Here is a 13,919-nt window from a genome sequence, read left to right on the forward strand (position 1 = left end):
CTACAGAGGCGCCAATTTAGGTAGTGACATCATTTGTGTCATTTAAAATCTAACAGTAACCTAATAGGAAATGATGTCAATTGCGTCATTTCCCTAAAAAAATTTCTTTAATAGTCAATTGCATCATTTCCCTAAAAAAATTTCTTTAATAGTCAATTGCGTCATTTCCATTATTGTAAGAAAATTTTGTTACCAATTGATTTTACTCTAGCGCCACCATAGATGTTTTCACATCAAAAATACATATATATATATATATATATATATATATATAAAAAAAAATACATACATATATATATATATATATATATATGTATGTATTTATATTATATATAAATATATCACATTATATATCACATATCATATATATCACATTATATATATATATATATATAATGTGAATATGGTGGTCAAAGCAGTTCAACACAGTGCTCATCAATGGAATATCTACAGTTACTCAAAATCATTGTTTTCCCTCTATGCAACCATTAAATCAGGTGTTACTGGCATCAAAGAAGCACATATGAGCCAGGAATGAGTAGTGTGCAATATATTCTATTAGTAGATCCAGTGAAGATCTTCCTTCCACCTCTCAACATTAAAACTTGGAGTAATAAAAAGTTTGCAAATGCAATAGATAAAATGAATTCAAGTGGATTTTATTACTTAAATTGGAAATTTTCATAAATCAGTGATATGAAAGATAGATTCTTTATGGAATCTCAAAGAGAACTTCTGCAGGTGAAAACTTTGAAAAATGCTGCCTGTCTATTAAAACTGAAAACATTACAGGCAGCTTTCAAATAGCTTTGTTTAAACATTTTGGGGTAACCACAGTCTTGGCATGAAAGATGGAGTTCAGAAACTGCCTGATACATATAAAGAAATTGAATGTCATATGTCACTGAAACTTCATTACTTGCATTTGCATTTAGACTTCTTTTCTCAAAACCTTGGCACAATGAGTGATGAGCAGTGAAAATAGTTCAATCATGATAGTTGGGGATCAATAGAAAATTGTTACCAAGGTTTGTGAAACAAATATATGTTGACAGACTACTGCTGAATGTTGTTCCATGACATTCTGGACAAAGTGTGCCAAAGGAAATCATCCATACAACTTTCCCAAATTGTACATATCTCTTTTACAAGTGTGTACTGTATTATTTTAACTAGGTGTATAAAAGGTATTGGATTTAAACTACAAAATTGATAAAAATGTAATTGTAACCAGTAAACAAAATTGATAAAAATGTAATTGTAACCAGTCTGATGCATTTTATAATGAAATTGTTTTAATTAACTTCTACTGATATTATCAACAGTCTTACGAAGTATGATGGCGCCTCCGTAGCCAGGTGGGAAGGAGCAGCAGTGCATAGCACAGGCTTCTTGATTCCGGGGTTTGAGCCCGTCACCACCAAATACGGAGGATGCAGAAAGGTCAGGGAATGACCCCGCATATTCCCGGAGCAATATGGCCTTAGTTGCTAATGCTCCTAAAACCAAATAACAACAACAACAAAGTATGACAGTTCACTAGTTCATATATTTTACCAACCGAGCTAGCCAGGTGGGTAAAGTGCCTGCCTGGCAACCCAAAGGTCATGAGTTGGAATCCCGCCTCGGGCTTGGATCAGAGTGATACTTTAGTAATTAACGGGCTTAAACCATTAAAATGATACTTTAGTAATTAAATTATAATGATGAGTTTTACTAAGTGATAAATGTATGATTAGATTGCTTATAGATTAAATACTGTTTTGCCCAATTTGTGCAACATCCCTGTATAGTTTAAGCTTATTATATTATGCATATTATATATTTGTCAGTCATATCCATTTTTTCTGCATATTATCTCATATCTGATCTGCTTCAGCTACATATTTCTGTCTACCTGTGAGTTGGTCATTCTAGACAAAGCCAAATCTAGCTAGGTGCCCTAAGAATCCTTTTTATAAAAGGCCCAAGGCCTGACACTCCACATTCATTTAGGATCCACACAAACTCTAAATTCAGCCAATTCACTGTGATGCTTTTCATCAATTTACCACTACTGTCATTGCAACATACTTCATTTTACACAGCAGAGATAAATGCTTACACTTATTTTTGCTGTGTCACATGAAGTTCTTGGATATCTTACAGATATTTTAGTGTGTAACACAAGTTCTTGCATATCTTACAGATATTTTAGTGTGTAACACAAGTTCTTGCATATCTTACTTATGTAACTTATATTCATTATATAATTTATATTTGTAATAGGTCCATTGAGGCAAAAATAAAGGAAACTGAAAATTCCATTCGTAAAAATAAACAGGAACGGGAAAAATTCAAAAATTCCATAAACGAATACCGTAGCGAATTGAATGCCTGTGAACAAGAACGGAAGACGATAATCAATAAAATTAGAGTTTTAAAGAAAGATATAATGGATCTACAAAATAGAGAAGAGCTTGAAGTTAGAGATGTAGACGTCTTGGTATGTTCAGTTCAGGTTTTATTTCTTAAAGGAAAGTTTGAATTAGAAAAATAATTGTCATTTGATGACTATTCTGTAAAAAGAATAGTCATCAGTTATGACATCATGCTTAATGCTCCAAACATTTATTGAATATTAATTACATATTTATTCTTCACATCGGAGTATAGTTTTTAAACACTGGGAATCTGTATAGCTTATGGTATTTGAGCATCTAGAGCAGCAGGTTCCAAGCTATGAATGTGTACTGCTATTAGTATGCATAACTTTTTAAGAGGTATGTGAAAAGTACAAAACACTCAGATACAAATGTAGTTATTTGATTTCCAGTTATTCTATTTTGAATAAGCTGGCCATCAAAGAAAAGGGAATATTAATCGACTTAGCTTGGGCTGGAGAACCAATTCAAGTTCAAGAAATCAGGATTCTGTTATTTTGCTTGAAGAAAAGTATCCACTAAATCTCTCAGACAAAGTTGTAATTTCTGGTTCATTTCTGCACCACTTATTTATTCAAGGCTAGGTTTACAGCATATTGGGAATTTATTTGTTTAACAGAATAAATTCTTCAAAACTTTAAACATATTAGTTGGATGGAATAACCCAAGCTGTTTAAACAAACAAATTAATTTTTCTGTTCAAATTCCAAGTTCATCATATTGATTTACATTTTTGCTTTGAATTTGTATAAGTTTCTTTTTACTCCTTGCTTTACATTTTATTTGTTCATTATTAATATTGTATTGAATTTCACACCATGTTGAAAAGGTATTCGATAAATTTATAGCATATTTTAGGTACAAAGCATTGTGTTATAAGGTTTTCTAAGTAGTATATAAAAGGAAAGGTTTGGAAACTCCTGATCTTGAGCATATTCAGTTCTTGGATGCAGCAAGTTTTCATTACTAAAGACACAAAGGTATATGTTCCAATCTCATTCATAAACCATGTAATCTCTAGCTAAGACAGTCTTTTAAATATTTAAAATGGCTTAGCTCATGAAGATTTGGCATATCACTTTCCAATAGTTTTTCAAATAGGTGTTGAATTACACTATATTTAAATCCCAAGGCTAAATCAATATTTTAAAATTCAAATGGAGGAAAATACAGGCAACTCACTACCCCAGATAAATCATAGGTGCCCATTGGGTCATCTAATGGAACTGCCAGTTAGATAATTATTCAAATTTTTGCAGTTTAACTGAATCCTCATTTTCCATAAAGATTACTGAAACTTAGCTGCATCCAAAACCACCATGCAATAATGAATGTAATTGAGAAAAACAAGAAAAATAGAGCACGAAGGGTCAGCAATCCACCACAGCTAATCTTGTGCAGCTTAAAATGCCTAAATAAATGGTATTTGTATCCTACAAGTAGTATTCGTATCTTGGCATTTTCAACTGTTCAACTGTGTTCTCAAATTTGAAAATTTATGTGAACAAGTTTCCACTACTTCTCAGTAACATTGAGGGTAAAGAAATAGATGTTTTGTGCTATGTTATGTTAATTTCAGTGTGAGAATATACCAGACACTGATATGAAAGAAGAAAGAACTGATGTACACTGGTCCTTGGCTGGGGAACCAACAAATGTAGAAGGGAACAAACTTTAAATGTATGAAATTATCTAATGTCATGCTTGACATTTTAATTCCTCACAGCAGTGCTGAGTATGAGAAGATATTTAGATGTGTTAAAAAAAAAAAAAAACTGTTTGAATCTTCTCATGAAACTTTCGAAATGCCCTTTTGACAGCAAGCTGTTGTTTTAAGCAAACTTTGACTCAGCATTTCTGAAGAGGTGCCCAAGTCTCTATCAGTATCTGCCTTGAAGCACTCATAATTACATTATGGTATCTAACAGAAATACAGAGAAGGAAAATCTAAAATACACTAATGTTTAACTTTTTACAGTAGTACTATGCTAGCAAACATTCCTATGGTTGTTTCTTAATATAGAATGCATACATTTTCAGGAAATTTAGTATAATAAGAGCTATTATCTGCTCAATATCTCCGTTTTTTTTTTTTTTTTTTTTTTTTTTTTTTTGAAGAAAATGCTTCAGAGTTGGCATTCCATGCTGTGAATGAGGTATACATTCCTTTCTTTTTAATGAAGCCAAAATAATTAATATTCAGCACAATTATAGTAAATTACTTATTGCTGTAGCGCTTGAAATGAAACTCCATAAAAACTTGATTAATACTCGTAGACCTTTTTTAATATCAGATGATTGGTCCTATAAATGCATGCATGATGAGGACTAAATTTCTTTTAAATACTTAAATGAAACTAAAAAATGCACATCGACGCATTTTTCAGTTTCATTCCGTCCTGTAAGCACGAAGTATCAAAACTTTTATCTAACTTAAGGAGGAATAAATTTGTCTTCATATATTTCTTATTTAGTTGTTCTTTCTACCATGAGTAAATTTGACATAATGTTTTCCTGTACTGATGGTTGCATCACCATTGATAATTTTGGAGTTGGATTGGGGCCTTGACGATGATTTTGAGTTATTAAGTCGGTGTCGTAGCTATCGTTATGGAACATGTTAAAATGTAGTTCATTAAATTCATTGTATTTTAACTAATTCATATGATGGACTAGGAGAGTTAGATAAGAATCCTTCCTATAAAGAGATCAAGGTAATCTGGGAGTCTGCTGACGAGGCTAGTAGGGGCCAGATGTGTTCAAAGCCGCTAAGTGGATTTTTCATATTTATTGATTTGAAATTATTGTTTTTCTAAAACTTTTGATTTAAATTTAGTAGTATAGCATTATTTTGTGATTTTCTGATTAATTTGGTGTATTTATTCTTTACTCGGCCTTGCAATTGCATAAAGTATCGGTAAGCGTATCCACGTGTTACAAGTCGCAACTCTGCTGAAAGAGAAGTTTTTTTTTTTAGCCATATTTAGCCGCTTATTGAATATTTTTTACATCAAATTATTTTTTGTAAGTAGCTTATAGACCTAGTAACGATCGTTAGTTTATTCTGAATTGAGACAGCGAGATTTGAAAGTTAATTAATACTTAAGTGTCCATAGATTACCGTTCGTAACTTCCCGCCTTTTTTATACGATCATTATATATCGAACCTAGATAGCGTTAGTATAGTATAAGTTATAATATTTTCAGTGATCGGTAAAATCTATTAAACTTGTTGAACTTTGTTGGCTTTTAAATTGTACTTTTAACTAAATACATATACCGACTTAGATTACAAACGTAACATAATTAATTAATACATAACTGATACGGAAGTTATATAAAGGGAACTCGGAGATAATTAATGCTTGACACTAAAAATTATATATCCCGTTATAACTGTGTTGGGAGATAAGTTAGGGTTATAAACTGAAATTGAAATTTTATTTAAATTAAAAGAAATCGTGACTCAGACCAGAGCAGAAAAACAAAAGGCTCAAGCTAATGGAAGTGCTGTGGCTCAGAGGAGAACTGAGGGGGGGCAGTTGCCTTCTAAAATGCACAGCTTGCATGATGTTTGTGAAGCATTCAGGTACGGGACATGATATTGCCATGGGGGATGTCTTTGTGTGTGTGTGCGATGCAAGGAGTGTATCGAAATCAGGCAACAACTCAGCGTTCTTATGGGCCTATATGAGAGCTTGAAGGACAGGGTGGATGCCCTCGAAGGAACTAAATTGAGGGGCCCATCGAGCTGTCAGCTGCCCACATCAACGCCAGAGCTTGCACTTGGTCATCGCGCAACACAGCGGCAACCCCCAAGGCAGAATGCGCTCGTCCCAAAGGAACTAGTAGTTGTTGGTGACTCTATTGTCAGGGAAATGGGGAACATGCTTTGTAAAAAGGATAGGTGTAACAGGACCAGGGTATGTCTGCCAGGATCAAAGGTTGATGACGTTGTGCAGATATCATCTTTTAAGGGCACAAAAGGTGATATAGTTGTACACGTTGGCACTAATGATATCAAGAGTAGGAGACCGGCAGAATCAGATTAAGAACCTTAGGGGGGCATAGATTCAAATTCAGGAAAGAGTTGTAGAATAGATGTGTGGAAGTTTGCCTGTAGCCAGCAGGCAGTTGATTGCTGGAACAGACTTCCGTCTGTTGTTGTGGAGGTTGATAGCTTAAATAAATTTAAGGCTGAACTAGACAAACAAGGCAAGTTGCAGTATCTGGAGACTAGGCACCTGTGAGGTGATCTGATTGAGGTGAATAAGGCCTTGAATGGTTTGAGCAGGCTCAGTATTGATGGGATACTTCTGCTTGCTCAGATTAAGAACCTTAGGGGGGCATAGATTCAAATTCAGGAAAGAGTTGTAGAATAGATGTGTGGAAGTTTGCCTGTAGCCAGCAGGTAGTTGATTGCTGGAACAGACTTCCGTCTGTTGTTGTGGAGGTTGATAGCTTAAATAAATTTAAGGCTGAACTAGACAAACATTTGGAGTGACTGGATGGGCGAAGTTGGAAGTTTTTTTTTTTTTTTTGGATGATGCTGTATAAGCTTGCTTTCTTGCATCATATGCCTCAACTAATTCTTGATTAGACCGGGGTTCAATCCCGTCACCACCAAATACGGAGGATGCGGAAAGGTCAGGGAATGACTACCACATATTCCCAGAGCAATATGGCCTTAGTTGCTAATGCTCCTAAAACCCAAATAACAAACAATAACAGCCTCAAAAAGTACCTTTACTTTTACAGCACTCGTTTATTGACTGCTTAAGAATGACTACATATAGTTGTTACAAACATCACGGATATATTAACATGAGTAACCAGTTAATTAATTTCTTTGATGCACAAAGCTTTAAAAAGTTTTTTGCAGGCTGGCCACTGTACTTGCTTTCTAGGAGGTCAGATTGGCAAGTGTATAATCACGTGCTACCTCTGTGGTAATCAATTGCTATTAGCTAGAGACTGGAAAGAGTCCAAGTATTGTTTGAGTGTGCAGAAAGCAATATCGAGGACAATTTATGTCAACAGCTGGGTAAATTCTTGATGTGTATATGCCATATCCAAAAATTCATTAATTCATACGTCCCCCATCCCTCTAATATTGCCTTATCTACTGAAGGCATCAGGAATAGTTGGATTAATAGGACAAACTTATCTGTAAAAATACCTAAACCTTCCAGAAACTTCCACATTTATTTTACAAATATAAATGGTCATAGTTCCAGAGCAAATAATTTCTGGCATTCCTCCACCCCATCTCCTTGAACTTGTGCACAGTGCTATAGTGCTATTTTTGGTATCTTTGAACATTATAGAATATTTAAAATTTTAACCTCTTAGGTTGGCATCTAGAATACCAAGAATATATATTTAAAAGCAATCAAAATTAAATGCAGTTTTTGAGCCGAGTGGCTGTGCACTACAGTTAGAGGAAATGATAGAAGTCAGCAAAGACTTGCAATCTGTAGGCTTTTTTTGTTACAGAGCTTTTCTAGTTCAATTCTTAGTTTATTGAAGAGTTCTATTGTGTTGGCTGGAAAAAAGTGACTTAAATTGTCCAGTTTTTTAGTTGCTTTGAAGAGGATGTCTTGTTTCAGCAATTCTGGTGGCTTCTCGACAAGAGTGAAACAAGCCGTCAATACTGGGAGCGTCTAATCTTCCTGTTAGCAGATGGGCTAATGTGAAAATGTGTCTTGTGTTGATTGTCTGTTTACAGGGAGGAATGCTGAGATTGGAAAGTAGGATGGCTCTACAGATAGTAAATGGGTGATTCGAGATCCTGTTCAGCCATCTCAGGAGCCAATATTCAATACTAAGGAAAGCTTTCTGGTTGCTCGGTGGGGCAGAGGACCAAATCTGTGAAGCATACAGTGGGATGGGAAGTATACATTTCGAGATATACTTTTAACAAGATCTGGGTTTCTAATGCCAATTAACTCCTGTTTGGCAGCCCAGAGCGCTGCATATGTTTTAGCTTTGATGTAATCAAAGTGCTCGGAGAATGTTAGTCCCTCATCCCACTTTAGACCAAGGTCTACATGCAATTTAACCTTTGGAACTTTGCGTCTGCTTACTAGCATAGGGATATTGTTCCTGCTCTTTTTCTTTGTAATTGTCATCTGAGCAGATTTACTTGAGTTTAAACGTAGTCCAATACAATTGAGATAATGCTCCAGTTCATTTATTGTGTTATTGGCTTTTTGATTTGTTTGCTTAACTTGTTGTAGATCTTTATATTTGATGAAGAATTTCAGGTCATCAGCATATGTAATAAAGTTGTCTTTATGGAATGCAAAAAATGGTTCCAGAGCTGCGGCAAATAACACTGAGAGAACGCCTCCCTGTGGCACTCCTGCAAAATGGAGTAATGAGCAATAAAATCGTCATTACAGATTATGAGACGTATTTCCTTCAGAATGCTACATAAAATCTTCAGGAGATTGCCTTGTATTTTGAAGTAGAAAGATAAAATTTGTTCCAGAGCCATTATCGAGATATTGTCAAAAGCTGCGGATATGTCTAATATCCGTTATTGTTGAGAGCTTTTTGCATCCGGAAAAGGGTCGCAAGGAGATTTGTGACGGTTGATCTTCCAGATAAGATGGAGTGTAGGTGCAGAGGCGATGCCCAAAGTAGTGTTGGGCGAGAGCTGAGAGAAGGGTCTTCTCAAAAATTTTCAAGATGGTGCAACTTATGGCTATGGGTCTTTGGCATTTTTTGGATTCTTTATTTTGGGAAATTGCATATTGGCAGCAAAGGTACAGTATGTCGGTGATGGTTGTCAGGGCCATATCTTGTTGAATCTGGTAGGAAGATCAAATGCCCATCCTGTTCTGGGGATGGAATATGTTAGCTCGAAGTGGGGAACCCACCAGGCGGGGGAGAGACACACATTTACTTCATTTGTAATCTGCATTCTCACTCTAATTGCATTCTATTTTTATACTTTTTTTCTTATAGTTTATATTTATTATTTTTTTTTTTCTCTCACTCATTCATCTCTTTCTCACACACCAGGATGGAATGCAGTGGTGTGTAATGTGAATAGGTGAGGTAAGCGTTGCTTACAGGCGGAAGTTCAGGAGGGTGCCAAAATTTTTTTTGACATATACAAGTCGGACCTCTGTTTAACAAACTTCTTCAAAACAAAATTTCCTATTTAAAGATATTTTTTTAATTCCCCTTGGTAATTACATTTAAAATAGTTTCCGTAGAAAATAATTTCCATTTAACAAACGGATTACGAGAGGTTTAACTGGAAACGATTAACAGTTCGCACCTCTGGCCTTCAGGCAATTGAGACAATTAGTGCTGCTACTAAGCACAAATTAAGAGTTAAAGGAATTACAATTCTGTAACTCAGTGGTGCTCGTAAAGCCTATCCAATCCCCTGTTTCACATACCCAGAAGTTGCGCTGGTCATCTGATTGGTTAACGTTTACCAGTATTCACCACGACAGGCAAATAATTCATTTGAAATAAATTCAGTGCATGAAATTGCAGACTTATGTTAATTTTCTTATTATCTGGATTTGTGTTCAGTGCCGGATTAAGGTACAGGCTAGTAAGAATCTTGCCCAGAGGTGCCAAAAACAAAAGAACAATGAGGCAAAAATATATACAGTACTATATATCCCGAGTAAAGGGCTCCAAAAAATCTTTCTGCCCCAGGCACAGAAATATCTTCATCCGGCGCTGTCTGTTTCGTATTTATATTTTGCAGGGTTATTCTCCAGAATATGGCTACAACCCCATACTTCGGCGAGATAGAGTGGAAGAAAGCAGAGGTAGGACGTGAAGGCAACTCCCACTCACTGCTATCCTCCTTGCCCGCATGTTACTGGGGGGTCACGTGACATAACAATATGTCGGAGCTGAAATGAAGAAAAAGAAACAACAAAACGCCATTTTTTTTTTTTTTTTTTTAAACAACTAACAAAAATTACCAGCACATACAACCACTACCACTGATTCTTCTCCTCCTCACATTACTAGACGATTTCACGTGTATTAACAACGAGAATTGCTCATGCATGTCAACAGAAATGTTTCTTTCTTTTTTTTTTTTTTTTTGTTCTGGGGGCTGCTGCCCCCCACACCCTTGCTAATATAAACAGAACCTTATTAGGTTCTATTAATAAAACTCATATATATATATATACAATTACTGCGAAAAATATCAAATCATCAAGAAACAACTTGAAAGCAAAAAAAAAAAAAAAAACCCCAACCTTATCATTCCTCGTATGTCAGTACACTTCATCAAACATCCACACTGAAAACATCTATTCCGAAGATATCAAATTCACACTCATACAACATTCAGTTACAGTCTTACATCCATCCTTTTGCAAACGGAATAGCAACAACATACAATAACTGAGGGCAGCAGAGCAGCACAATGACGACTAAACAACAGCATGCTTTTTCGCATTTCCTGCTAAAATCAGAAGCAAATTTGCATCCAATCAGTGATGCAATATTGAGGTAAATTTCGCATTTTCCCAATAATCAGCCAATCACAGAACTTGACCGGACAATCACTCCGTTCTTCTTCCATGCCTGCAACGGAGATACCCATGTTCTGGAGTTCAGCCAGAATAATAAATACGATAGTATTTTTAGCGAGGCAATGTATAGCGTTCAGAGGATCTTCAAAAGTGTTACATGAAAATGACAATGGTAACTTTTTAAAACTTTGTGAAACAATTTCTAAATTTGATTCAGTTATGGCAGAACATATTCTCCATATTCAGGAATCTGAATTGAAAAATATTGGCATTATTTGGGTGATCAAATACTGAAATTATTGAAATAATTTCACAAAATATTATAGATAAAATATTAGAAATGACTATAGAAGCTAGTCATTTCTAGTATTTTGTTATGAATTTGTTATGTGTAATCACTGAGGATGAAAATAAAAATATGGATACAAGGAATCACGCTAAATCAATAGCCTTAAACATAACATCTTATAAGTTATAAGTTTCTTTGTTCAATTATAATTTGGCATCATATTTTAAATAAAATTAATCTGATAAGTAAAATGCTCCAAAAAAAAAACAAGGATTCTGATATATACAAAACTCTTGAATGTCTACAGAATATCACTGATTATTTTAAAGAAAATAGAACAGAGGAAGCAGTCGAAAAAATTCTCAATTTGGCTAATAATATGGCTGCTATCATTGGCATTGAAGCTTCGTTTCCAGAAGTAAGCACTGTAAGGAAAAGATTGAAAAAATGTCATTTCGAGTCTGAAGGTAGAGATGAAGCTATTCGGGATCCACAACAAAATTTCATAATTATTTTTCTTTCAAATTAGTCAAAATTGTACACAACAATTTTCTCATTAACTTGAAAGGTTCACAAATATGAAAGAACTTGTAGAAATATTTAAAATGTTCTATAACATTTCTGAATTTAAAAATGATTAGATGATGATTTATTAAATCATTGCAAAGATTAACATTTTTAAGCATTATCAGTGATGATTTGTAATGACTCCAAAGACTCCAAACTAACTTGAAAAATTTAATAGAAGAGGGAGGATATATGGCAGAACAGATTTTTAACTGTGGTAAAACTGGATCTACTGGGATAAAATGCCTGACATGACATTTATCAAAAGAAGGACAAAAGTGTCATAATGGTTTAGCATTATGAAGAACTTAAACTACTTCAAATTTATATTAAAGGCAATATTGTTCCATTTGAAGTTTACAATATATTTTTAAAAATGATTTTACAGATACTTTTCTAAATATAGCAGTTGCATTAAGAATTTTTCTAACTTTATCAGTTTCAGTTTCCTCGTGCGAACAGAGTTTTCAAACTTAATCCAAAATCATTTACAATCGAAAATGTAAATGAACAGCGACTCTCTAATTTGGCAATAATTTCAATAGAAAATGATCTTTTGGATTAATAAACATAAAAGAAATAATTAATAAATTCGCATCTCTTAAAGCAAGGAAACAAATTTGTATAATTTTCCTTTTATTTTATTATTGTGGGTACGATTACTGTGATTTGGAATTTAAAGTTTATTTCCAGAATTTTGTTTGATTTTGTTATATTTGTTTGTTGTTTCATTACATGGGAGATATGTAATTATTTACATATGTAAGTATTTACTTGTAATTGTATAATTATTTATGCCTTATTTTATTTTTTAATCCAAATATTTTGGCATGGCAAATTTGATTTCGCTTACTGGTGGCACATAGGGTCACAGCGGCCCTGGAAGACAGCAAGGTTTGCAAGATAATAGGTACATTATCTCAATGACGACTTGCAAAACATCTATTTATACTTATTCTATTTATTACTTGAATTTTAGGATTTCTCGTTAATTTTTTTCTTCTTTTTAATTTGGAGTCTTGAACTGTCCCGGTTAATCCGATCCCTGTAAATCAAGAGTCTGCTGTATTCACAATAAAGTTGTTGGTGAGATTGCTTCTGCCAACGTGGAGGCAGTGGAAAATTTTTTAACAGAATTGAAAAATTTAATAGAAGAGGGAGGATATATGGCAGAACAGATTTTTAACTGTGGTAAAACTGGATCTACTGGAGAAAAATGCCTGCCATGACATTTATCCAAAGAAGGACATATTTATTCAAGTTGCACCTTGATTCAAAGTATCAAAGGACAGAATCACTCTCCTATTTTGTAGTAATGCTTCTGGTGATTATAAATGCAAGCCTTCATTAATGTATCGTTCAGAAAACCCAAGAGCTTTGAAAGGCAAAAATAAATCCTCTCTTCCCATTTACTGCCGATCGAATAGAAAAGCATGGAAGACTGGCTCACTGTTTAGTAACTGGTTAGAGCATTGTTTTGTATCTGAAGCTGAAGGATATCTGAAAAATAAGAATTTATCATTCAAGGCACTCCTTATCTTAGACAATGCTCCAAGACACCCAGTGTCACTTCTCAATTGCAATCCAAATGTAAAACTTGTTTCTTCCTCTGAACGCAACATCAATTTTACAGCCCCAGGGCCAAGGATTTATTTTGAGTTTTAAATCTTATTATCTAAGGAGAAGCTTGGAATCTTGTTGAAAAAACTGAATGATTTCCAGGTAAAAATGTGCTCCAATGTTAGGCTGAATTCACAATAATAACAGGTATTGAAATAATCAAACAGTCATGGACTGAAATGAAGTCAACTGGGAAGGCCTGTTGAAAGAAGCTACTCCCTGAAACAGGAAGTGACTCACAAGACCTCAATATTATTCAGACAGAAGTTGAGAAAATTATTAAACTTTCAAACAATATTGGAGGTGAGGAATTTAGTGATACAGGCAGGAAGAAATTTTAGAACATATAATTATTCCCATCAGGAGGAATTAAAAAATGAGCAGTTAGAAAAACTACTGGACTCCAATAAAGATGGTTGTGAAGATGAAGAAAATGAAGAGCAAAAGAAACCTGAACTAACAAACAAGGGTATACCAGAGATTCTAAAGTACCTGAGT

At 34.4% G+C, this 13,919-nt stretch overlaps 1 protein-coding gene across 1 annotated transcript in view; it reads left to right on the forward strand.

Annotated features, from left to right (window-relative positions):
- SMC6 (Structural maintenance of chromosomes 6) overlaps positions 1 to 13,919 on the forward strand; it is a 655,684-nt gene that overhangs the window by 468,408 nt on the left and 173,357 nt on the right. Inside the window, exon 17 of the mRNA XM_090377619.1 lies at positions 2,269 to 2,485. Coding sequence (XP_090233745.1) covers positions 2,269 to 2,485 — 217 coding nt within the window. The remainder of the gene's footprint in view (positions 1 to 2,268; positions 2,486 to 13,919) is intronic.

Source organism: Mastigoproctus giganteus, chromosome 7 (genome assembly GCF_048544385.1).
Source record: "Mastigoproctus giganteus isolate SK-2022 chromosome 7, ASM4854438v1, whole genome shotgun sequence".
NCBI lineage: Eukaryota > Metazoa > Arthropoda > Arachnida > Uropygi > Thelyphonidae > Mastigoproctus > Mastigoproctus giganteus.